General features: G+C 41.0%; 1 protein-coding gene across 1 annotated transcript in view; it reads left to right on the forward strand.

Annotated features, from left to right (window-relative positions):
• Positions 1-26,061, forward strand: part of LOC119742801 (phospholipid-transporting ATPase ABCA1-like) — an 89,590-nt gene that overhangs the window by 38,921 nt on the left and 24,608 nt on the right. Inside the window, exons 28-40 of the mRNA XM_038218976.1 lie at positions 464-681; positions 1,444-1,675; positions 3,528-3,821; positions 6,467-6,636; positions 7,546-7,781; positions 8,602-8,859; positions 11,052-11,211; positions 13,241-13,324; positions 14,261-14,427; positions 15,584-15,761; positions 16,397-16,512; positions 22,630-22,780; positions 24,480-24,603. Coding sequence (XP_038074904.1) covers positions 464-681; positions 1,444-1,675; positions 3,528-3,821; positions 6,467-6,636; positions 7,546-7,781; positions 8,602-8,859; positions 11,052-11,211; positions 13,241-13,324; positions 14,261-14,427; positions 15,584-15,761; positions 16,397-16,512; positions 22,630-22,780; positions 24,480-24,603 — 2,388 coding nt within the window. The remainder of the gene's footprint in view (positions 1-463; positions 682-1,443; positions 1,676-3,527; positions 3,822-6,466; positions 6,637-7,545; positions 7,782-8,601; positions 8,860-11,051; positions 11,212-13,240; positions 13,325-14,260; positions 14,428-15,583; positions 15,762-16,396; positions 16,513-22,629; positions 22,781-24,479; positions 24,604-26,061) is intronic.

The following is a 26,061-nucleotide window of genomic DNA, read 5'->3' on the forward strand; positions in this document are numbered from 1 at the left end:
TATTTTTTGTCTCCCGACGATGACTAGAGTAGGCTAGTTGAAACGTTGAGACCAAAGACAAGTTCTTTTAGAACTTATAGCAGGACTGTTCTTATCAGAACTTAAACTACTTAGTGAAAGTTGGTAATAAGCAGGACAAGTTCTAATCAGAACTAAATATCTACTGAGTGACAGTAGCTATTACCACATGGTGTTACCGCAAACCAAAACGATATCCCTTAGTGAGTTGTGTGATTCTGAGAAGAACCAGTTGGTTTAACTCAATGCTCTGCTCGTCATCAGGAGACAGTCTCCTGATAACTAGCAGAGCAAACTAAGAGATATCATTCACATGGTGTTACCACAAACTTCCCATTCATTCACACTATTTGTTGTGACACAAATTTTTATCTGAAAGTCAATTGCCGACGTAATGTAAAGGATCCCCACTGAGTACTAGACCAAATCTTTCTCTTCCTACCAGACTGCGGCTCGTGTCAGGAGGCAACTGTGACCAGTTTCATCCAGAGCTACCTCCCCTCAGCGACCCTCTGTGAGAACCTGGGCACCGAGCTGTCCTACATGCTCCCCTCGGCAGCCACCCAGGAAGGCTCCCTGGAGTTCCTCTTCAAGGAACTGGAGACGTTTAAAGATCAGCTCTACATCACCAACTTTGGCATCTCGGACACCTCCTTGGAAGAGGTTGGTTGAATTTGTGATGAAGCGACAGAGATCTTGGTTTTTTTTGCTTTGAATGCAGATGAAGATATAACTCTGGTGGAGTTTTGTAAATGTAGTAAGACGTGAATTTGGAAAATGGATTATTTTTTACTGACTATCCTGATCATTCAGATGCCTGTCTTTACCAAACCTATCAAGAAATTTGTAGCGTTGTTTTTGAAGTAAATGAAATGGTATGTAAATGTAGTTAGATGTGAATTAGGAAAATGGATTATTTTACTGATTATCCTGATATTCAGATGCTTGTCATTGCCAAACCTATCAAGAATTTCATATTTACAAGATGGAATTTTGCGTCGGGATGATGTAAATCAAGTTAGGTTTTGCCCTTCACCGACGTTTAAACACTGTATACTCAGTGTGTTACCTCCCGAGTGAAAGTTGGAAAAAATCACTCGGGTGGGACTCGAACTCGAGTGAGAATTTCATAGCGCTGTTTTTTAAGTAAATGAAATGCTATTTTTACCCGTGACAACACTTTGAGAGTTGCTGCCTGATTCTGAAGAAAGTCAGACAAAGCTGTTTTTCTGATTTGAAATTGCACAAAAACAGCCATCATAAAACCAGTACTTATCCTCATCCAAGATATTTAAAATACCTGTGATTTGACTTGTGATAGACTTGTGATTTGACTTGTAACTGATTCAAATGCTGCTCTAGCAGGTGGTACCTCAAACTTCTCTGTTAGCTTCTGGGGTTGACACACTGTCCCATTGCCCACAGGTATTCCTGTCAGTCACCGACGACGTAGGAGTCTTCAACCAAGGTGAAACCAGCCAGGGAACGGACAACGGGGCCCTGCCCCGCCCATTCATGGGGCGGGGCAGCCTGAAGAGGCGGAGCTACCAACTCCCGGCCCAGAGCTCCAGCATCAAGGAACGACGCAGGCGCAGTATGAAAGTGCGGCACAAGGCCATGTCTTCCGCTAACGGACAGGCACTTGTGAGCGACGATGGTAAGACATATCAATTCCTTTGTGGTCAAAAGGACCCCCATGTGAACCAACCAAAAGCGCACAGCCAGATGACCTTGGACATAGAGATAAGCTCCCGGGCTATGTGTACATGTATGCACGGGTACAATAAACAGACCCTACGCGCTCAGCCACGAGTAACGGCAAATTTTATTGGAGTTTAGATGGACAATTCTTTTGTAAATGAATACACGCGAGCCTAAACCTCAACCAATGACAATAAGGGTTATATTGTTAGAAAGCTGACGAGACTAAGAAAAATGACTCGAGAGAACTAAGCTCCCAGGTGGCGCTATTGAACGTTGTGATGATATAAGTGGACCAGCTCTTGGCTGAACGCGTGGTTTACACACAAAACTGAGAGATTCTTGACTAAAAATGCAGTGTTCAACATAATTTTGGCGAGGGAAAATCAACGTTTTATTCAGTTTTTCTTTCATTTTCTGAAAGAATATATTGTTAGGGTCATACTGCAGTAAGAACTAAGGTAATCTCTGTCGAATAATGTAGTGGCGGCGATAGATGCGAAAAAGGGCCTGTTTTCGCCGTGTTCTCTCATAGAGGTTGCACATGAAAAGCTGCCCGTTGGGTTAGTTCCCCAAAGGAATCCATATGTTTCTTGAAGCCACACGTTTAGAATGAGTAATCTGGGGGATTTGAATAATTGTCAAGTTAGTTACGGATGTTCCACCTGAAACCAGCCTGCCAGTTAAGCACAATTTTATCCCAAAACCGTCCTGGAGGTTTCAAGAAAAGTCCCCTTACTACAGCCATAGAAGTGGCAAGAAAACCAATATTGAACAAGTCTAATTTTTGTATAAAAAGTGAGTGACTAAAAAGTGACAAATTCAAAGGGTATAAAGTTGACCAACCAAACGTTTGCATTGAGCATATACATGTACATGTTCACATGTTGCTCTAAGATTCAAAGGTCATAAAGTTGACGAACCAAATGTGATGCGATCAAGCTAAATGAGTCGTTTGTCGGGAACTTTCATTTGGAGATTCTCGCCAAAATAGGGCCACTTCATCACATCACTTCATCACATCTCTTGGTGTTCCGACTTTCATAATTTTAAACTAAAGATGGTACCAGCATAGGATTTTCACAGCAGTTATGCTGAGATTGTGCTCTTTTTAGATCTGTAAGAAAAAAGAATGACCAGGGTCGACAAACAACTCATTTAGCTTGATCCCATCACAAATGTTTGCACTGACACATGTTCTCAAAGTTTAACTGTTCTCAAATGCCTCAAATGGACAGTTTGAGCAGTATTGGTGGAAAACTTACAGAAGTGTCAATGACTTGAAAGTAATGTAAACATTTTAAAATCAATTTGAAGGTAGTTATTCGATCTGTTATCGATGTTGTTGGTTAATCTCGGAAAACAAACTAAAAATGGCACTTTGGTACATGGGTATAGGTAAGGCAAGTACTTGGGGAGGGTCCAGAGGCTTGAATGCCCCTCCCCCCTCCATCCCACCCCCCCGCCCCCATCCCCCGAAGAAAAAAATCGCCAGTAAGTTAACTTTTTATTTTTTTAAACTTGTGTAGCCTCATGATGTACAAAACTGCCAGTATGATGACTTTTGTTAAAACCAACGTCCATTGGTAGAATAAGCAAGCTCCCTCAACAAAACACATTACATATTGCGCTTGTTGAGATTAAAAATTCCACTTGAGTGGTTGACCCCCCCCCCCCCCCCCCCCAAAGTCTCATAAGGGAACGGGCCTTGAGGTTCATAAGATAGGTTATGCAACTTGCTAAGAATCATGGACCACCCAGTTGGGGTAGGTCAACTTTTAAACCTGTATACTCTGTTTTGATATTAGAAGTGGACGTGGAGCATCAAGCAGCTCAGGAACCCACAGCCGACGCACAGAGCCTCCACAGCATCAACCTGGAGGAAGCCGAGAATCCTGAGGATACCGACAGCCCTAGCGAGGAGGCAAGCCAAGGAGGTAACCGTCGGCAGAGGAGCTACAAGTCCGGCAGCCAGAAGCTGAATCGGCAGTCCAGCCGGCAAACCAGCCGGCCCAAGATGCATCGGCAGATCAGCAGGCATATGAGCCGCAAGCTGAATCGCCAGGCCAGCCGCCAGGCTATGGAGACACAAAAGAAAGACGGTGAGGCTAGAAACTTCTTACATAAAGTACGAACAAGACATTCTGTCCATAGGTGGTGGAATGGGGGGTACAGGAAAAAGTAAAGTCTTTCACGGGCCAATGTGGCCCATCAGGCTGATGTTTATCTCCGGTTTCCTTGGCATGAAACGACTGAGAGTTATTTCTATTCCCCCTGGATGGGATGCCAGTTCATCGCTGGTTACTCCCCGGCTAATGCCGGTACCCATTTAGACTCATGGGTGGAGAGAGGCAAGTAGGGGTGAAGTGGCTTGCCCAAGGACGTAGCATATGGTCAGCAGCTGGATTTGAACCCCTGACCCTTTGATCATGAGTCACGAACCCTAACCACTAGGCCACACCCCATCCAACTTCTTGTAAAAAAGATGAGCCAGACAATTGTCCATCATTGGCAGTGGAAGTTGGGGGCAGCAAGGGAGGCTTTTCTTCCCCCATACCCACACTTTTTGCAAATTTATCTTATCCTTTGCACTTCCATTTTTTGATTACCACCACAGAAAGTATGCACTGTACTGCTCCGCGTTCAGAAATGTTCACTGCAACTGCATCTGTCCTCCTATGTACCATCTCCAAAAGTGTTTATTTGGTATCACAACATTATGCTCACTTAACTGTAAACTATTTTTCATTGTCATTTCCGTTATTGACATCCATGCTTTTATTTACAGTTGTGGATTGCTGTGTGTTGGGATGTTGGTGGAATTTTTGGCGTCCAAGGCGAAACTGAGGGTGGCTAGTTCCTTTAATTTGGGGCGTTTTAAACCCTCATGTCCCACTTCACAGCATTCAGATATTGTTATACTGTGTCACGCCTCCCACTATAAAAGTCAGATAGAGAAAAGTTGTGACATAAGGCTCGTTACTGCTTCACACGAACGCAAATGCGAAGCGACTTTGACATCATGAAATCCTCGCTACAAACTTCACCAGAGTTGAAATGTGTTCAACTGTTGCAAATTCGCTGCGTGAAAACTTGATTTGATCTAAAAAAAGAAATCACAGTCACGTTTGCTTTTGTGCTGTGTATGAACCAGTCTTTAATCTGCAATAGGTGAAACATGTCACCACAATGTAACCTTGGATTTCCGTGGAGTTTGATGTCTGATATGAAATGCTCTGCTGCAGACATGCAAAGCATGCCGTACACATGTGCAATGTATGCTACACCAGACGCTGTGCCATTGTGTTTCAAAAGTTATGCTAGGCGGTATTTGAGTTATGTAAATTATGACACAATCATTTGTATAAACTTGACATGTGGCCACTCTAGAGCAATGAGATTAGACTATCCAAGAACCAATATGTAATACTGGCAGTCGTTTCCTCCCCTTTGATCTAGTGCAATCCTTTCATCCCTTGTAATTTGCAACGTCACCCAAAACCTACAGGGAGGGAGTCATCATTATTGAATCAGCAAGGAGAAGTTTGCACAAAACCGTGCTTGACAGTACTCAAGAGGCCTCGGTGTTCATTTTGTTTCCATAGTGCATTTCTGATCGTAATCATGCATTGCCATTGCAGGTATTGACTTCATCGTCCTGGCCATCATTGCACATTCATGCCCATGCAGTCATTGTTCAGTCTGTCATTCCATGCAGCTCCCAGACAAGGTAGCATATTCCATTTCCATTCACGTTCAACTATTCATTTCATTTTGAAACCAATTTTTGATTTAAACAAAAAAAATTACTACGGCAGAATGCGAACCTTCAGCTACGACAACACAACATTGTCACTTTATGTACTAGCTACCGTCTCTTGAATTTTGACTGTCATCCAAACTGTTGTGCTCTTGTCATAACCCAAATGTGGAATCCATGCCTAATGCACGAGTACAAAAAAAATGATGCTCTGAGTGAACAAAGGGTTGGAATGCTCAGTTGGCTTAGCACCATGCAGTAGAGTATTGAAGACGTTGTTGGTTTTTTTTACTTCCACTTAATGTCAATTGTCTTTATTCAACTGATAGTTGATATAAATTTTGACCGCAGACTTTACTTTATTTTATGTGATGAAACCAAGGATTCCTCAATAGCTACTGCAGCTACTAGGCCTTATATTAGAGAGACTAGTGGATATTTATTTGTATTATTATTATTACTAATTTTTTATGGTAATGAAACCAGGGATTCCTCAAGCCTGAAGAAACCTATACAGAGAAGACAGTGAGAAGAAATGACAGTTTTAGAGGTGTGAGGAAAACCCCAGAATGATATTATAGGGAAAACCCACAGATTCAGGCAGGGACTGAAAACCCAATCCACAAGTTGGCCCAGGCGGGATCCGAACCCGGGTCACAGCGGTGGAAGGCGAGGAAAGTACCGCTACGCCAACCTGACTCCCCAGAGATAAAGAAATGATAGTGCAAGTTCACAATTGGGAGAAAAACCAATTAAATCGGGACTGAAAAGTCAATCAACATGTCAGCCCAGGCAGGATTCGAACCCACGTCGTAGAGGTGAAAGGGAAGGAAAGTACCACATTGCACACTCACAACAACTGTGTCAACATGCTATTCCCAAAATTCCACAGTCTTTTCGATCATTCAAAGACAATCACAAGTATTGATCTGCAAGTGCAGTTGTGGATAATAATGGCATCTGATGTTGAATTTCGATCTCTTGCAGTATCGGTGGCTAACGTCCGCATGCCAGATGCAGAAAGCAATGAGCCGTGTGCCAGGAACCTGACCGGTCGCGAGGTTCACGGCATCAGCCTCATCTGCAGACAGTTCTGGGCACTCATGGTCAAGAGATTCCATCACTTCAGACGCAGCAAGAAAGGCTTCTTTGCCCAGGTAAGTCGGAGCAGTGCCTGTTCAAATGTCTTTCTTGGACAGCATGTGTTTTCCATATTTACTGTGTGTCAAGTTTGCTTGAAGATAAATGTGTTATCCCACTGCACTCGTGGAATGCTGGAAATGCATGACATTGAATGTAGTTTCTCAAGTGTGCAGTGGGCGGGGTTTGATAGTAGACCGATCCATTTGGACACGCCCACTGCGCACATGGGCAACTACACTTGGCCTTTCGAATGCTATACTGCATGTTCCAGATGCACACATCATATGCGCATGTACACATATCGGATATTGGCGCATGAATGAATTTCGGACATTAATAACGGCTGTGGTTGGTCAAAACATCATGCACGACTCAGTGGATTGTTCTATTGGTCAGGTGGTATCCGACAAATTAACCCTTTAGTCTTTATACCACCCCGATTCGCCCACGGTACCACCTGAAACCGCCTGACTCTCTATGGATCTTTATGGATCTATAAATACACACAATGTTATAATACTATAGGGGGCTAATCATCCTTACTCGCAGCTGAGAAGCTGGATTGCAAAGTAGGCGGCTACAACGTGGTCGAGCCGAAGGCATGCAAAGACGTCTCAGGCAGCTGCCATACGACCCATGTCTGACCACGGAGCACATCGAAAGTGTTGATTTTTGTGGAGGAAGGAAAACCGGAAAGCCCATAGAAAAAAACCTTGTGGCACAGGAGAGAATCAACTGACAACTCTGCTCACATATGGTCCGAGCCGGGAATCGAACCCGGTCCACAGTGGTGAGAGGCGAGTGCTTTAATACGCACTTAGCCACCCATGCCACCCAACGCAATGTTGCTGACGTGTTAAACAGTAATCCAAGACTGTGGCCTTTTCCATTCCTTATGCATCAATCTGTCTTTGTTCCTGCAGGTTATCCTCCCCGTAGTCTTTGTCTGTCTTGCCATGGTCTTCACCGTCGTGCTACCAGTGCCGACAGAGGGAGAGAAACTTCCCCTGGTTCCCTGGCTGACCGGTACCCCAAACTACGTCTTCTACAGTAATGACGACCCCGACAGTGCTCTAGCGGCAGGAATGGAGGCAACCATAGCTGAGGACCAGCCGGGCATAGGCACCAGGTGTATGGCGGACAACCCGTTTGTGAACAGGTTAGTTGTGTAAATTTACATCAATAATTTTGGTCATATTGTTGACTCCGTGCGTGTACATAATTGCCCTGTATGCATGGCTACTCGTGGGAGCCCAGACTTGTATCCGAGTCCCAAGTCATTTGGGTTGAGTCTGAGTCCAAGTCACGAGTCACTAATGTTGGGTCCGAGCAGGGGCGGCGGAACCGGGGGGGGGGGGGGGGGGGGGGGGGGGGCTGGGGGGGCATTTGCCCCCCCAGATTTTCTCAAGTGCCCCTTTTGCGGCCATAAATGTGCCCCCTGAGAAAACACTCATTGACCTCCCACTGTGAACACTCTTTCAACCCAATTTTTTTATTGCGATTTCCTTGAGTGTTTCTCTTCATTATGTGACAGATAAACCCATAAATGCCTCTAAACCTGTTTTCCAGAGAGGGGAAAACCTAGTGTGGACGTGTGCAAGTCCACAAAACGTTTACGCTTCCTGCATCCTGTGGACCTCTATTGTTTACAGGTCCACAAAAGGGTTAGAGCACACCCCAACCTCTTGTTCCCTACAGCCAGAGAAGCGTCATGATAAAATGTGTTTTGCTTTCATTCTTTGTTTGGGGAGGGGGGCAAGGCTCTACACCTCTTCCCCTTTGTCCACCACTGTTTTCCTTGTGAAAATGTGTGATGTGCATGTTGCAGAAGGCATTTCTGTGCTAGCTTACTTGAAAGTGCCTCACTGATGTCAAGACTTGTATCGTGTCAAAATTAGGAAATTCTTTTCACAATGAAAAAATAATGTCTCATAAGAATTCTTACGAGTCGTTGTTTTCTTGCTTTCTCTCCATTGAAGGGATTTCCTTTGTAAACCGGGCAAATCAACCGATTGGTACGTCACGTCCCACATGGACCCAGCGCTCTATGACCAATTTTTGAAGGGTGAACTAGAATGTGACTGCAGTGGCAGTGGCTTTGAGACATGTGACAAGGGGGCCGAGGGTCCAGCCCCTCCAGAGAGGGTTGTCCCGACCACAGACTTCCTACAGAATCATACCAATATGAACATCAGTTGGTACCTCAAGACAACCACACTAGAATACGTCTGGAAAAGGTATGGTTCAATCTAATCAGCCGTGTGGTTGCGAAGGCCTAAGCATCCCCGTTGTTAAACAAAGTTAATCCGATTACGTACTTATAACAGAGCAGTAAAATTCATGCGCCCCAAAAATATGGCCTTTTGAACGTTGTGTCTCTCTCAGAAAAGATGCTCAGTATGAATGAAATGTTAATATATAAAGGAAGAAGAAATTCTAAACTTTATGTCAGTGACAAAATCGCCATCATCAATGCCAAAACGTCAATACTGGTAAAGCTGACCTTAAAGTCGGGAAGAAATCGTTCGAAAACGTCCCCAAATCTATGTATTTGTCTCAGTTTCTAGGAATCTCCTCAGGTTGTTAGTTCACGAGTAGTTAAACACTTATATCATCAACGTATATACAGAATTTCAGCTTAATCTGTTGTTGCAAACGCTTGTGTTACACCTTGAACTATCTCCAAGCAAAATTTTGACGAGGGTTTTTTGCCTCCCAAACTCGCGTGCATGATTTTCAGGTTGGCTTTGCATGCTTGGCTGATTTGGGGGCAACAATGACGAAGCGCATATTAGCATATTCATAAGCATGACTCGGCATGACTTCGCGTGGGTCTCAGTATCAACCAATGGAAGTCGGCAAAAAGGGTGATATTTATTAATTAATAACTCATGAAGGAGGCTATTCTGCCAATTTTTTCTGCACACCATAATGGATAGGAATCTTATTAATATTTGTGAGGCTTGAAGAGATTGACAGATATTGCAAACAGCTGTGTTGCAACTTTTAAAAATGCACGTAACCAGGCCTATTTTTCCAATTTCAACGAAAGTACTGAACATTTCAATACAATTTTTAGCACATAGTTGGATCATTGTAAGGGAAACAAACCCTTAAAATTACATGAAGATACGGTCTTCCAACCGGGAGTAATTGGATTTTCAAAGATTTCGCCCGCGAACGTGTACATGTCTGTGTGCATGTTGTTTCATTCAAAGTAAAGTATTACGTAACCTTTAGAAATCGGCCTTCGCAACCACACGGCTGTAATGATAAACAGTTCAAGTTTGTGAATGTGCAGGGAAGACGTAACAATTGCATCAACAAATAGATATGCTAAGTTAAATAAACAACAATTTTTTCATGTGCTGCAAATAAAAATGTTGACAGTGCTGTCTTTTACCTCCCTCCAAAAAGAAACAACAAAACAAACACCCCAACAAACGCACAAATTCAGTCACAAGTAAAATAACAATACATAGACCTCAAAAACAAAGCTGTCAGTGAGTGTCTTGTAACAACCTTGATAGGTTGTGCGGTAATGGGCTTCACGAAGATCACGATTTGCTGGTAAAACAGTACATTTTCAGTTGCTATGCCACAAATTACACCACCTAATTGCATGAGTTATGCCATCATTTTTTGGACAAATCGCAGACTTATGCACCATAAAACTTTCGTGAAATGTGTCATAGCTAAAATGTTGCACATTGTGAAACGTTGCGCAACTTTAATACAGTAAATTGTGGTGGAAGTGGAGTTCCATAAATTTTCATACACGGTTTGCAGGTTTTTTTCCTTATGCTTTTTCTATTCCTTAAAGGAAACCTGCAATAGAATTTTTATGACTTGTTTTAAACAGCTATCTTGCTATGTAACAATGAATTGCATCCACCTTTGTAGCAGTAAAAAAGGAGAAATGTCAACGTTTTAGTTTTTATGCTAATGAAAATGTCCATATTCATGAGCCAAAGTGTGATGTCATTCAAGGCAGCTAACAGTAGTGTCTCCATATATTTTTGCGTACAAATATCAATCTTTTCTTCACTTTCTTGGAGTAAGTTCCACTTTTTACTTGATTATCGTGTTAAACAGCTTGTTTGGACAATAGTAGTGGCCAATATTTCTTCAAAACTTGTTTGTGGGTAGTTTTGAAGGACACATTTTTGTACTGTTCATGTACACTTTTGACAAGGAGTTCCTTGTGTGACAAAAGCATAATAGAGCCCTCTTACATGTGTCGATGAAAGGATTTGCTAATAATTGAAAATTACAACTTAATTTCTTGTCACTTCCAATGAAAACAAGTATTAAGATCTTGTATGTATTGTTGCAACACATAGTAATGTGCAAAACAAGATGAGCTGAATTTCCACTGCATGTTTCCTTTATAAGCATTTCTTGTCTCCTTTTATCAACAACCCAAAAGGTTTGGTGGTGTGAGTTTCCTGGAGACGGACGAAATGGCTCCGCTGACCTTGAACATCAGTGAAGAAATCTTGACTGACTGGAGCAACAACTGGGATGACCCCTTTGGTGGCGCTGGAGGAGTGACGGCCATGGAAGCCAGGGAGGACATTCCGCCAGATGTGAGTTGTTACGGGTGCAGACCAGTAAATAAATTCACATTGGCATAGCTGCCAACTGTTACTAATTTTTCGTAATTATTACAAATTTTTTGTTAAATTACGAAAATACGATTTGCCACTAAAACATTACGAATTTCCCATTTTCTATTTAACGAAAAAAAAAATACTTGTAAAAGTATCGTTTTGGGCCGAAAACTTCTGGCGAAATATTGCGATAATGAATGGACTGGTGACAAGTCTAATAAGAATGCAGTCAAGCACCTGATAGACATCAATGCAGTGTGCGCAGTGGAGTACTTGAGGACCAGACTAAAACTATTTTTCAATGGTGTGTCATTTGTGTGCATATCGTGGATGTGTGGTTGTGTGTATGTGAGTACTTTTCAGTGACGATCGTGAGCACATTTGGTCGCTTATTGCCGGGATGAGACCCATCAGTGCGAGATTTTAATCATGGAATTTAATAAGAGTATGGTTGGAATAATTGGTAATAGAGTTTGAGTTTGTCACAACGTCCAGAAAAGATAAATCAGCATGCGTTTGCAAGGTATGTTGGCGGGATATTTCTATTGCATACGGTGGCCCTAAATCATTGTGTGTAAAAACATTGATACGAACTCGAAACTCATCGATAGCATGCATTTCCCAAAAAATATGCGCACGTTATTATTGTTATTATTTATTTGACTTCAACAAACAAATACTGACATTAAAACAAAATTAATAAAAAAATATATATATTAAAAAAAAAATTATTTTTTTTAAATTTTTTTTTTTAAATTATCTTTTGGCCTACAGTACATTATTATTCACATCAAGAAGGGTATGCACATGTATGTGTATATGTAAACCATGTACTTGTACTCGATGTTGGTAAAGCTTTTGATAAAACGAGAAGTTGAAAATGACCGCGCGGGTTGATTACTAATTGGGATTATGAAAAGTTGGCAGCTATGCATAGGCACCAATGCTAAATACCCACACTTCAACAATCGAGAAAAATACACAAACCCTCACAGGTGATTGAGACTTACAGGGTGAGTAAAAAAAACTGAAGCCCAAATGTTGGAACCATTGTTTTAATAGTGAAGTTCTGAATGTAGCAGAGTGAAATCTCGATAAGTCAAACCTTAAGGGATCAGGTTCAAAATTTGACTCAAGCAGAGGTTTGAGTTAAGCAGGGTTGTATATCATTGTTATACTACTGAAGGCAATGGATTCTTTGTTTGACTTAGCAGTTATTTTGAGTTATCAGAGTTTGACTTTTGAAAATTTCACTATACTTTCAAAATGTAGGATATGAAAGCGCAATTCTGTTAATACAAGAATCATTGAAATCACTTGTGTAATTTTTAAGTTACAGAAAAAAATCTAGAAGTCCGTCACCATTTTGAAAATGATCCATCCTCTTCATTGCAAATAAAGTCCCTGTGAAATTATTCTTCCTAGCATGCTGTCATTTTGAAGCAAACAACAAAAGAAAGCCATTTGCAAAGATGCGGCATATGGTGCATTTTTGGGAATTTCCATCAGTAGTTGGTTTGTAACTGAGCGAACACACGCGTGGTTGCTGTTATTTGTCGGTTCAGTACGTGACATCATGAAGCTTGCAATCGGCTTAATGAGAACATGTATTGGATGCTGATTTTGGGTGCAATTCAAAGCATATTCCGGAAACTTTTGAACTGAAATTGAAATATTGTTTTCTCGCAATATACTTTTGTTGCTTCAAACGAATGCACAAATGTCAAATGATCTTAGCCCGCCATTAAGTTCCAAGTCTGCATTAGTCCATGGATAATTACTTGCTAAAAAGCTGAAACATGTTTCTGGTCATGGTTGCAAAAACCCGCCCCTGGCCAGGCAGTGCCTTGGTTGATTAAAACATTGGACTATTACTTAGACTGAAAACACTTAGTTCTTTAGAGAATTTGAATTGGGTTCCATGAAATGTTCTCAACCTTGTCCTTAGATTTTGATTTGCTGATCATGCGGCTATTATTGGTACCAATTTTGTTTCATGTTCTAGGCTGGGGATTTGCTGCCATCAGATGGCACGTTGAGGGAGTTCTATGCCGTGCTGCTGTCACTAGCACGCTTCAAGAACGTTAAGGTAAGAGAGATATTTTGTTTTCATGTGAAACACAATTATCACGGCAGTACCGGTGCATGGCAACTATGGCATTAAAATGTAGGGCCAATGATTTTCCGTTTCAGAAAAGTGCAAATTCCGCAAAATCCTAAATTTCGTTTCAGGCTGAAAAGTTGCGTTTCACATTTCTTCAATATATGAAAGTGCATTTAAACATACACCATATACACTGAGATGATAATGAAAAAGTCTTTTGGTTGCAACGTGGGAAAATTGCCAAAAAAAGATTGCTATTTTATCAACGGCTGATCAATTTGCAGACACAGACGTAGTATTTAACTTTACCACAGTCAAGTCATTAATACTGCACCCCCACCACCACACACATAAGAAACATAGCCGTACACGCCAAGAGGTCACACGAATCAGCGGGCCGAAGTGACATTCACGTCCGCCAATTTAGTTTCTCGAAAAAAATAGGGTAGATTTTTTGGACCTGGATTAGTGAATAAGAAAGCATGCATTTCAGTAGAGCCAAAGTTTGATGTAAATGAAGGGTTGTTGGTTGAATGGAGAAAAATAGGCCTGTGTGCCTTGAGTGTGATGATTTTCACCCATGTGCTGACCGACAGCTACAGCGCCGCAGGTCTCTCACTATGGTAATGGCACTCTATGTTGATAGTCCATAACGTGGCTCGTCCCCTATCATGGCACATTTTGGTTGTTCTCATGTGTGAACAAAGTTTTTCCCAAAATAGGGAGGTGAAATTCAGAAAGTTGGTTTACAAAGTTTGAGTTTATTGACCTGTTACAAAAGGAGAGGTAAGTTTTTATGCAAGTTGGGAGACTAGGGACTTCCAGCACAGGCCTGCATATTGGCTGATTGTAATTATTACTTTATTCAACCATATCAACTCTCTCAAAAGGCAATCAACCAGCTTATCAATTTATTTAAAGGTCTGGTGGGACAACACAGGTTTCCATGCTCTTCCTGCCTACATCAACGTGGCTAGTAACATGCAATTCCGAGGCAACATTGAGGAATCGCAGCGAGACCAGTACGGCATCACAGCTTACAACCACCCCATCAATATGACTGGTGACCAGATCACGGAGCGAGTTATGTGAGTTTACGCAGTGAATCTTAGCACTAGTGTAATGGTGTATAGACTCTGTGCATAGTCACTTTCGTCACCATATAGTCACCTTCACCACCATAGTCACTTTCATTGCCATGGTCACATTCATTGCCATAGTACCCTCATCACCATGTCACCTTCGTCGCCGTAGTCACCTTCATCACCGTATCGCCAGTCACCTTCATTGCCATAGTCACCTTCATCACCGTAGTCACCTTCGTTGCTGTAGTCACCTTCATCGCCGTATCCCAACAGTCACCTTCATTGCCACAGTCACCTTATTCACCATAGTCACCTTCATCGCCATAGTCCCCTTCATTGCCATAGTCACTTTCATCGTCTTAGTCACTTTCATCACCATAGTCACCTTCTAAATATATAGTCACCTTCATCACCATAGTCACCTTCATCCTCTCAGTCACCTTCATCACCATAGTCACCTTCATCACCATAGTCACCTTCATCACCATAGTCACCTTCATCCTCTCAGTCACCTTCATCACCATAGTCACCTTCATCCTCTCAGTCACCTTCATCACCATAGTCACCTTCATCCTCTCAGTCACCTTCATCACCATAGTCACCTTCATCGCCATAGTCACCTTCATCACCATAGTCACCTTCATCCTCTCAGTCACCTTCATCACCATAGTCACCTTCATCCTCTCAGTCACCTTCATCACCATAGTCACCTTCATCACCATAGTCACCTTCATCGCCATAGTCACCTTCATTGGCACAGTCACCTTCATCGCCATCATTGTCATGGTATAACCACCATAGTCACCTATACATAACTATACAGGGTTTAAAAAAAAAAAAAAAAACATCCCAAATGGCAGGTCCAATTTTTGAATGAAGTTTTGCTTGCAGCACTTTCAAAATCTAAGATATAAAAGCCCAGTCATTAAGCTTTCTTTTAGTACAAGAATCATTCAGATCACTCATGTACTTTTAAAGTTACGGCATTTTGAACACAAACATCGTTTTAAAGTTCATTCCACGGATCGCAAAAAAGTAAGTGTTCTTTCAGCAAAATGAAAACAGTTCTCATGGGATGCATGTAAATTGTTTTTCTCGCAATCTCAACCCGAATCACTTTCTAAATGTTAACCTATTCATGATCTTGCCTGTACCGCAGGAAGCAAACACCGATCATCATGGGCACAGCCATATTTGTGGTCTTCGCATTGGCCTTTGTGCCGGCCAGCTTCGTGGTCTTTCTGATCACCGAGCGCGAATCCAAGTCCAAGCATCTGCAAATAGTCAGCGGTATCAGTCCTACCACCTACTGGGTGTCAACTCTCATCTGGGACTTGGTGAGTTGGTAAAACGGCATAGAATTTAAAATTGTACTGTCCGTGCTCTTCAACAAATTCACTTTTTGTCCTACAAGTTTTCAACTTGCATGGTCTTAAACACTTCTCCAGTGTCACATGAAATTTGGACTCCTATGAAATCCAGTACCTTGTACCGTTTTAAGGGTTGAACGTTCACAATCCTCACATCAGCATGCACAACAATACCAGTGAGTCAGTATTTCATAGTCCTAAATTCACACTACACCAGCACAGGTGCGTTCTGCACCACATCACGCACGCGCGCACCAATCTCCATATTAGGAATTGTTTGCGACTTTTGGCGACATTCCACAATATAGTTTGAGGGATGTTTCGAAAAACATGAAGTAAAATTGTTGAACTAAATCGTTGAAAGTTTTTAATTTTTTACTTGTTTTCACTTTTTGACCAAAAAGTTTAGATTTTTTTTATCCTTCAGCTTGGGTAATTATCAGCATTCCAGACTCCAGTGAGTCTTAAACAGAGTGTTTGATACCGGCCAAGCACACATTTATTCCCTTATTCTTTCCTTGTACACTGATAGAGCATTTTCTTCATAACGCTCGATTGTATTTCACACCAATTCTTGTGTTTCTCCTTCTTGTAATCGACAGGCCAATTATCTGATACCAGCTGTGCTGACCGTTGTGATATTCATCGCATTTCAGCAGCAAGCCTTTATAAGTAGCGATAATATAACCACTACTATCCTACTCCTGCTCATGTATGGGTAAGTATTAAAATAGATAATTCTTGTATGGGCTCAGTGTTCTGAACATTAGATGGTGCTTTGATTGTGATTATATAACATCCAAGCAAATCCTCGTCGTTTTTTTTTTAGGATTGTATGTCACACGGCATTCATTAATCGAACCATTGCACGGCCTGCGTCTTAACCGTGCATTTTTGGTTCCATTCACCATGCATTTTCGTTCCATCCCTTTTGATCTATTGCATGCGCATCCTAGATCATGTAGTGCCGTGCAAAGACGCGCAGCGGCGCTATACGATCTTTGCGCTATGTAGATGTTCTATACAGCAGTACAAGACTTGCCTTTGAAGTGGATGCAGTTACGAACTGAACTTGTGTTGCTAATTTTTTTTTGCAATATTAACTTTCATATTGTTAATGGTTTGACTTTTAAACCTTTGTTGGCCTTGAACAAGCTGAAAAAAAAGTAGCGGGTTTGATACAATTTTGTAATTTTTCTTTTGTTCCTATAGTTTTATCCTCCAATTGAATGACAAAGATCTACTTGGATGTTATATAAAACCAATAATGAATGTTTTTCATTCTTCAGTGGTGAGAATATTTTCAATTTGTAAAAGATGGAATGTTCCATTCAACTCAGCTTTGCTTTGTTGAATGGAACATTTCATCTTTAAACTCATTAAAATATTCTCACCATTGCATCATAAACATTCATTATTTGTATACTATACTTTGCGTATGGCGTAAAGTAGGCATGACTTATTTTCTTCTGAATGTCCACAAACCTGTAGCATCTTCATTTGAGCGTCTAGTGGTCTCTCCCAGTGGTCTCTCCAACTCTCTCTTTTCTAACCATGAGGGGGTACTTGTGCAAGGAGTCCATAGACAAAAACTAAGACCGCCATAAGGCGGCATCAAGCACAAAACTCATGCTCAGGTTAGAAAACTGAGAAAATGGGCAATTAACAAGCGGCATCTCGACACAAAATAATTGCACTGTGCTCACGTCACCCATGACACGACGACGATTCCTCAGCATAGGAATGATCAAGTGGCATCTTCAAAATGCCAGTGCGCGTATAACAATCCAAACGATCTTCCACGGCCACGTCTGTTCATTCGACCATTTTGCCACACGCTATATCGGCTACGCAATGAAATAAGGTGATCCGGATGCATGGCGACTGCGACTGCGATTGACATCCTCCTGTCGGGAACACATTCCGTTTTGGCGCAGAAGTCAGGCGCGGATCCAGACGGGGGCACACCCGGCCCGTGCCCCCCCTTTTCGCAACTGTTTTTTTTTTTTGTACGAGTCGTCTTAGGCCAAAAAAAAAAAGTCTCCGGTTTCTGGTATGGAGCTTGCCCCAAAAGTGGTGCGGCGACGCGGCTTTTTTTTTTTTACCTGTTTTTTTTTTTTTTTTTGGCTTCAAATGTCGGCTGATGACTGCAAATGGTGCCCGACTAAACTTAGTGCAAATATATGGGAGTCCAAAGAGGCCACATAAAGCTTATTCTCGATCATAACCCAATCTAAAAACACGTTAAAATTGTGCAGCAGCAGAATTCCAGTCGAACCAGTGAGTTTGGCGGTTTTGAGACGTCATCTTGTATTGAAAAAAAAACTGTTTCATTTTGCCGACGCGCATGGCTACGGTGACGCGCGCGCATACCAGAAACCGGAGACTTTTTTTTTTGGCCTTAGGGCTGGCGGGCATTAAAAAAATTCCTTTGAGAACATGGCTGTCTTTTTCGTTTTCGAGGTGTAATTATGGCGGGCGGACGGGCGGTCATCAAATCAATCGCTTTGAACATAAGTATCATACATAATTATAAACAAAAATATACAATGTATAAGTTTTGAAGGTAGCCTGTCAATCATTGTCTAAAAATTTATTTCATAGCAAGAATATATTTTTATAAGACACTTTTATTTCCCGGCTGGAATTGGGGGCACATTTAATACAGCACTTGCATTTAATGCTTCATGTCAAAATATATTCCAAAATATATTCTAGAGTAGAACATGTATCGGTACACGAAATAATGTAGGCCATGTGGGTTTTTTTAATAAATGAAGAATAAAAACGTCATCCCCTTTTATTTTCCCGATCTCAGAGAGAGATTTACGTCTGGTTCTCTAAAAGCAAAATGATAAAAAAAAACCTAGCCCGTTAAAGTTTGCACTCTAAGTTAATTCTTTTGTAGATTCCAGGGGAATATAATACGAATTATGCTCGGTGTTTCTTATTTGTAAATGAATATATCAGGATTAACAACATCCCTCAAATAATAGCGTCAAAATATATTCCAAAATATATTCTAGAGTAAAACATTTTCACAAAATAATGTAGGCCATGCGTTTAATTTTTTAAATACACGAAGAATTAATCGTCATCCCTTTTATATTGTCCCGGCCTCAGATAGAGAGAGACATCAAATAAATAGGGGTTATTTTAATACAATTTAGTATGTCTTACTCTCTCGATTTATTTTTAAAGTAAAACGATTTCAAACACCCTAGCCCATTAAGTTCTGAACTCTCAGTTAATTCTTTTGTAGATTCCAGGGGAAATTTTAATACGAATTATGCTTAGTTTTTCCTAATTTTAAAAGGAATACGAATAAGATCATCAACAGCCCTTTGACTTCAAACTTAATTTCAAAATGTATTCCGAAATAATTATATTCTAGAGTAACATTTACAAGAATAATGTCGGCCATGCAGTTTTATTTTTTAAATAAGCGAAGAATAAAATCGTACTACGAAAAAACAGACATCGGGAGCCCTACATTTAATGAATTATTTGGACTTGGAATGTCATCCCCCAATCGTTTATCTATGTGCATGTGCACAACACGGAGGTGAAATTTCACGTTCAATTCAGTTTCCCACATTTTTCGCATAAAGTTTTCCCCTGTCTCTGAGAAAAAAAATACCCAAATAAAATGTCAGCTCCGAAAAGCCTTTCCAGAGAATGATTGATAGCCGCATTGTTCAAATTGATACAATGCCACTCTTGTTCGTTACAAAGCATATACATTTGGGCTCAGCTGTAGGCCACCGAACTTTAAGGCCTTTGAGAACTTGCCGTCAGTAATTGGAAGATTCTTAGATGATAAACAGTGATGATAGTATCTCAGCCAATGAAATGAGCCGGTTCCCGGCAAATAAATATGCCATTGGTTGCTTTCATCACGGACCGTCTGCTTTCATGAATATGACTTCCTTCCACGCGCAACTGGAGTGATTAGCTATCTGAGCCACAGGTGCATGGCTGCATGCCCGTCACATTCCAACCTGGTTGCTTAGAAATACTGTTGCTAGGAGGCTCCCCTGTGATGCCTGGGACTGCCGGTTGCGTAGCCAGAAATCTTTTATGTGACTATTTTGAAACCTTGTATGTGAAAGCGGCAGCTCAGGAATGCTGCCGCTTTCGGGAAATTTGTGCTGGCAAATTTTTTATATTTTGGAAATTGGAATTTGGATGAGTTTGCATTTCCGTTAAATAAAAGCTGTTTTTTTTTTCTTTTAAAGAAAATCGGAGCCCCCCCCCCCCAAATACAAATAAACGATTTTCCTCAGGCCTTGACATTTCTTGAAGTGATTCGACAACACTTGCAGAATGCAGACGACTCATTTCCTCTTAAATTATTTAGCCTGCAGACTTCAAAAGAACATGGAAAAAATGGTGGTTAAAGTGTATGCAAGTGTATATACAAATTAAGTATGTATGACCGCAGTTACCACACATTATACTGGGACTCAAAAGTGAAGCCAATCACATCCGCGCGAGCTCGATTTACACCATAAACAAACCCACCCATACTTGTTTCACATACCTAGTGTGGACTTTCCTTTCTTTTCGTGTAGTTAAGGAACACCAGTGGAAAAACTCATTTTTCTCAAACTGTGAAAACTCTTACAACCCAATTTTTTTTCAATGATTCCCTTTAGTGTTTCTCTTCATTCTGCTACAGATAAACCTAACCCAAAAATGCCTCTAAACCTGTTTTCCAGAAATGGGGAAACACTGTGTGGACGTGGGCAAGTCCACACTTCGTCGCTGCTACCTACCTTATGTGGACGTCTTTTGTTCGGAAGTCCACACTGCGTATGTAAGACAAGCTCACACACACACACACACACACACACCCACACAAGCGGGATGATAATGGAGAAAATACGAATTGAACTAAAATCACCAATTACATTATATAGTAAAAGAAAGAAAATACCAGGAGAGGGGCAAAACGAAAAGGATATTATTAATGATGATGGAAAGCAAAAAAAAAAAACCCCAAAAATGAAACGACAATAACATCAACCAAAATCGAGTGGGGTGGGGGTAGGGGCTGCTTGGGGCCAAGGGCGGATCCAGGGGGGGGGGGGGGCAAAGGGGGCCATGGCCCCTCCAAAAAAACGAAAGCAATTTTTTTTTTTTATATGACATCGCAAAAAAGGCAGGCAATGAGTACACCACCATCTTTTCCTCAAAAAAACATTGGTTAAAGCGGTCAGAAATTGCCTCAGATCGCACCACAGAGCATCTAGAGTCCAAAAAATTTTCGGGGCCCTTAAGCGGGCCCCGAACCCAAAACCGTAATTTTTTTGACCCACTTTTTTGGAGGACCAAATTTGTTTTTGGCCCCCCCCCCCCCCCAAAAAAAACCCAAAATTGTGTTCTGGATCCGCCCTTGCTTGGGGCAGGCTGTCCCCTAATGAAAGTCAATTTATTTCATTTTCTTTGTTTGCAAGGCAAATTTTTGGGTAGAAATGTATGTTTTAATAGTAAACATGACTTTTTTTGGCTCGCTCGCAAAATAACACATTTCATTTTTTTTTTCACCCGGGGGCTGTCATCAGCACCTTCTAATTTTGCGGTTCATTTTCAACTAACATCAACAGTGACTTTAAATTCTATATTTGATAGAAAAAAAAGTATTATTAAAATTAAAAAATAAACATTGTGAATTTTGCTCTTAATGGCTTAAAATACTCATGCAACTATGAGAGAACATCTAAAATCGTAGTGCTTCCAGTGCCCTCAACCCTGCCTGCAAGGGATTTCGTGCTTCAGTCTCGTTATGTGTGCAACGTGCACAAAGTTTTTGTGCCCCCCCTTTTTGAAAATCCTGGATCCGCCCCTGGCAGAAGTTGACATTTTTCTACTCTTACGACCATTGATTAGTTTAAAGAGAACCGACTGAAGCCGATCGTTTTAATACCGTCGCAGTTACACTCAGGTGGCAAAAAAATTGGCGACTGAAATGTTCCCTACGATTATAGCTCAGGCGCAGCTTGATCCTGAAAAGTTAGACGCCGACTGCTCTGTGTCGTCGCAAGGTCGACCCAAGGGCAGCTTAAGGGATTAAATGCTGAAAGCAGTAATGTGTGACAATGCTAGGCGGGAGCTTGATTGGATTGTGTCTCTATGTAGTTTTTCGGGGAGGACCTTGGTTTGTGGTACCCATCAGTCCAAGTAAGAATCAAGAGTATAAGTTTTAACCTGTGTGCTTCTTCTCAGAATCATTACTCTCTTGCAGAATGTGTCATTTTCCAACGCTTTAATTACAAAATTCTCTCGAAAAGCACCCATGCAAGCATTAATAATCCAGTTCAGTATTTCAACTGCGCATGCGCACAATGATATGGGTCACGGGTCATTCGGGATAATCAAACGCTCATCGAAGTGGCATGAACGCACACGGACCCGGGCGCATGACGCTTGCTAAGCGTGTTTAATAAGCAGAAGGGGCGTCCGCGTAACATCGCGTATCATCACGTGAGCGATTTTATCCCGAATGGCTATTGACATTACTTCATCACTACTACTTCATAACCCCATTGACATGGACTACTTCATCAAGTACCGAACTGGCTTATTGTCAGACCATAGTAAATTTTGCTTTTCTGGTTTGAGAGTTAAAAACAAAAGTCAGCCAAACTTGAAAAATAGGTATCATTGCCAACATTTGTCGAGTTTGTTTATTGAAAGCACTGCAGTTCCATGTCATTGGTACTGTAGTTTCATTGGTCTAAGTCTGCCACATACAAGTTTGTCAATTCAAAATGTGATTGTGACATCATTTGCATCACTCAATTCTTTGGCATTTTTGTGTTTCTTCTCCCAGCTGGGCAGTGACTCCGATGACCTATCCTGCCTCCTTCGTCTTCTCCACGCCCAGCACTGCCTATCTGACAGTAGCCTGTGGTATCATGCTGATAGGGATCCTGACGATCATGACCACATTTATCTTGGAGTTCTTGGGCGGCGGTGACGAGGTGTGTAGGTTAGGGAGCGTCTCAAAAAGTCAGAACGTTCCCATTCCGTATGGAACGTTCCTTTTAGGAACACTGTGTTCCCCCATTGGGAACGCAATGTGTTCCCAGCGCGTTCCCAACTGGAACAGGCCGTTCCCGATTGAGCATGCTTTTACGAGAGCTACCTTATGGGGTACTCACACAAAGGGAACAATGGTACCCCTCAACAAGGGTGCCAATCGCTTCTCAAAACTGGGGGGACATACCTTGATGAGCACTAATGCAAGCGCAATGTGCGAAGCCCTAACTGAGTGGGGTTTGGGGCCCGCATAAGGGCCCCGAAAAATTTTCGATTCTAGACGCTCTGTGGTGCAATCTGAGGCAATTTCTGACCACTAAAACAATTTTTTTTTAGCAGAAGATCATCTTTTAAACATCATTTTTGAGTTTGGAGTCATTGAATCAGCTATTCTGAACTTAAATCATTATAGTAGGCTATAATTTTTATTGGGTATGAGTAAAGTGGGGGGGGGGGACCAAACGATATGATATCCCCCCCCCACTTCAAAAAGTGGGGGGACTTGTCCCCCCTCCCCCGTCCCCCACCGATTGATGCCCATGCCCCTCAAGTCGGCCTTTGTAAAGAAGAGAAATTCTAAAGAAGAGGGATCAAGGAGAGCAATGCAAGAACCCCACAAACCCCCATCTGTAAGGTTCCAATGTAAATCAGATGCTGCCACTTTGGTTGGTAGGTTTTTCAGATAAGTCAATGCTGTTTGTGTACAAACGAGATGGCATGGAAGAGGGGGTACAAAAAGAGGGCCCCTCTTTTTTTTTTCAAAACATTCTTTGGTCGGACCACCCTCCCCCCACCCCACATTTCCAAAATGATGTGATTTTCCCACAAAATTTTGTTCTTCCACTTGAGTGACTTTTTTTTAATGTTGCCAAATTTTCAGAAATCGTGGTTTGATTTCAATATGTTTTGTTGTCTTTTCATATTATTTAACAATGACAATTTTAGTGGAATGTGATGAATTGGGGAGGCTTCAGAAAGCTATAATAAAGCTTTTGCTTCGCCACCGTGAATTAACAGTTGAATTGGATTCTACTGAAACTGTCTAATAATGCCGATGCTGAGCAAATTGTTTATACATGTATTAACCCTAACCACCCCAACTCTGTCAAAATCCATCCCCCCATTTTGATTGTTTTTTGGGGGACTTGGTCCAGAAGGCCTGGCGTGACTAAATATTGATGGAGTATGGTGGACTTGGGCCTAATGGCCTGAAGCAGTGCTAGGGGTATCCGATTGATTTTGCCTAGCTACCTGTACTGCTATTGTGATAAAAGCCATGTGTAGCAAGTCGATGCATGTCAACCAGTGCATCAGTGGTGGATTCCATTATGTCATGTACATCTGTTTTGTATTAGACGCACAGTGATTGATGGATTTTGATAGACTTGGTCCAGTTCCTGGTAAAAGACGCTAGGGAGTTAGGGTTAACCCATCAACACTTGGACTTAATATATTTTGCCCCCCAAATTTTGCAGCTCCATATGAGTGACAACAGTGACCCACTTTGTGCTGCCGCTTAATTGTGCTATTTTTATTCACACTAATGATAGGCGTGTAGGACAATTTTTCTGTTGTTTGTGTTTTTGTTTGAGTTTTGGTTTGATTTTACTAGAAAAAATGATGCTTTTCCTTACATTACAGAGTGTGACAGCTGTCAATGACGCCATGATGAAACTGTTCCTGATTTTTCCGCCGTTTTGCCTCGGCAGAGGATTGGTGGACATGGCCCTCAACTCACTCACCAACGACCTGTATGCTGAAATCGGTAAGCAAAGGATTGCTAGATACAGGGTGAGTCAAAAAAAGCGGAACCCAAACTCTAAAAATTATATTTCATATTTAAAAAATATGTAGTACCTAACATGATATTGACTGGAAAGCCAATTTCATAAGCTACTTTTAGATAAAAAAAATTACTGAAGTTGCTCAATCCGTTCAAGGAATATCACCATTTAAACACAATGACCCTAAAACCTCTTTCGTCCAAAAATGCAATTTCAAGAATGATTATCACATTTGTCTTCAAACATCACCAGCGAGTTTAAAAATTAAAAATATTCAACAAAGTCCTTTTGAAGGCCTGTGTTTTAGAAAGGTGGATTTTATAAATCATATTGTTTGCCTAACCAGGGTTGTTAGTGAAGATATTGTGTATTACAGTTGTTAAAACAAGTATTCTGTGTCATTTTCTTTGTTGTTCCATACACAATAAATTGCTCCTTTTTTGGAGGAAACAGGTTTTAGGGTCATTGCGTTTAAATGGTTATATTTTTTTAATAGATTGAGCAATTTTAGTATTTTTTCCCTCTAAAAGTAGCTTATGAAATTGGCTTTCCAGTCATTATTATTTTTGGTGCTACATATTTGTTTAAATATGAAATAGATTTTTTTGGGGTTTGGGTTCCGGGTTTTTTTTACTCACCCTGTATATCGGCTTGTGTAATAGGTCTTATTCTGGAGGGAATGAAATGCACTGTAACGATGTCTTTTTTTGTACACTTATCCATGTTTATTGGCGCAAGTTCACTTGTTACTACACTTAATAATAATAATAATTAAACAGCATTTATATAGCCCAATATGAATCAAATATTCCTCAAAGTGCTTAACAATAGAACGAGAAACAAAAAATAATCCCAATTTTAAACCCAACCAGATTTTTAAAAAAATCTGAAGGATTAATCTGAAGGATTAATCATAAAGAAACTGTAAAATACTGTAATCTTTTTAAGTACCGCAGTACCGCACATAGATGAAATACCATTAAAATGCTGTAAAAACTTCACATTTATGTTAAAAAACCCAATTACACAGTTATTCATAGTTACAAGGAAATGTATGGACACAAACAAATACACGTAACGCTTAAAATGAAAACTAAAACATGGATAAAAGCAGACTTGTGTTCAATTAAAGTTAAAAAGATGAGATGAGACTTAAGAAAATACATTTTTGCAATCTTCAGTTTTTGTACATTGAAGTAAAGTTACAGAACATCTTCAATGAACAGGATTTGTCTGGTGTTTGTACCCAGAAAGTGGCATTGTAGGCCCTAATTGGTACAGTCATTTGCTCAAAAATGTGACCTGTATAGCGGTCTTGTGCATTCATCCATTTTGCCCTTGTTTATAATAGCTCAACATAACAGGGCCCACTTTCACGGCTCTGCATACCGCCAGCGAAAAATGCCTGCTACTGTAGCATTGCTGACACATTGCCGTAA

This window comes from Patiria miniata, unplaced genomic scaffold (genome assembly GCF_015706575.1).
Source record: "Patiria miniata isolate m_02_andy unplaced genomic scaffold, ASM1570657v1 HiC_scaffold_6, whole genome shotgun sequence".
In the NCBI taxonomy this organism is placed as follows: domain Eukaryota; kingdom Metazoa; phylum Echinodermata; class Asteroidea; order Valvatida; family Asterinidae; genus Patiria; species Patiria miniata.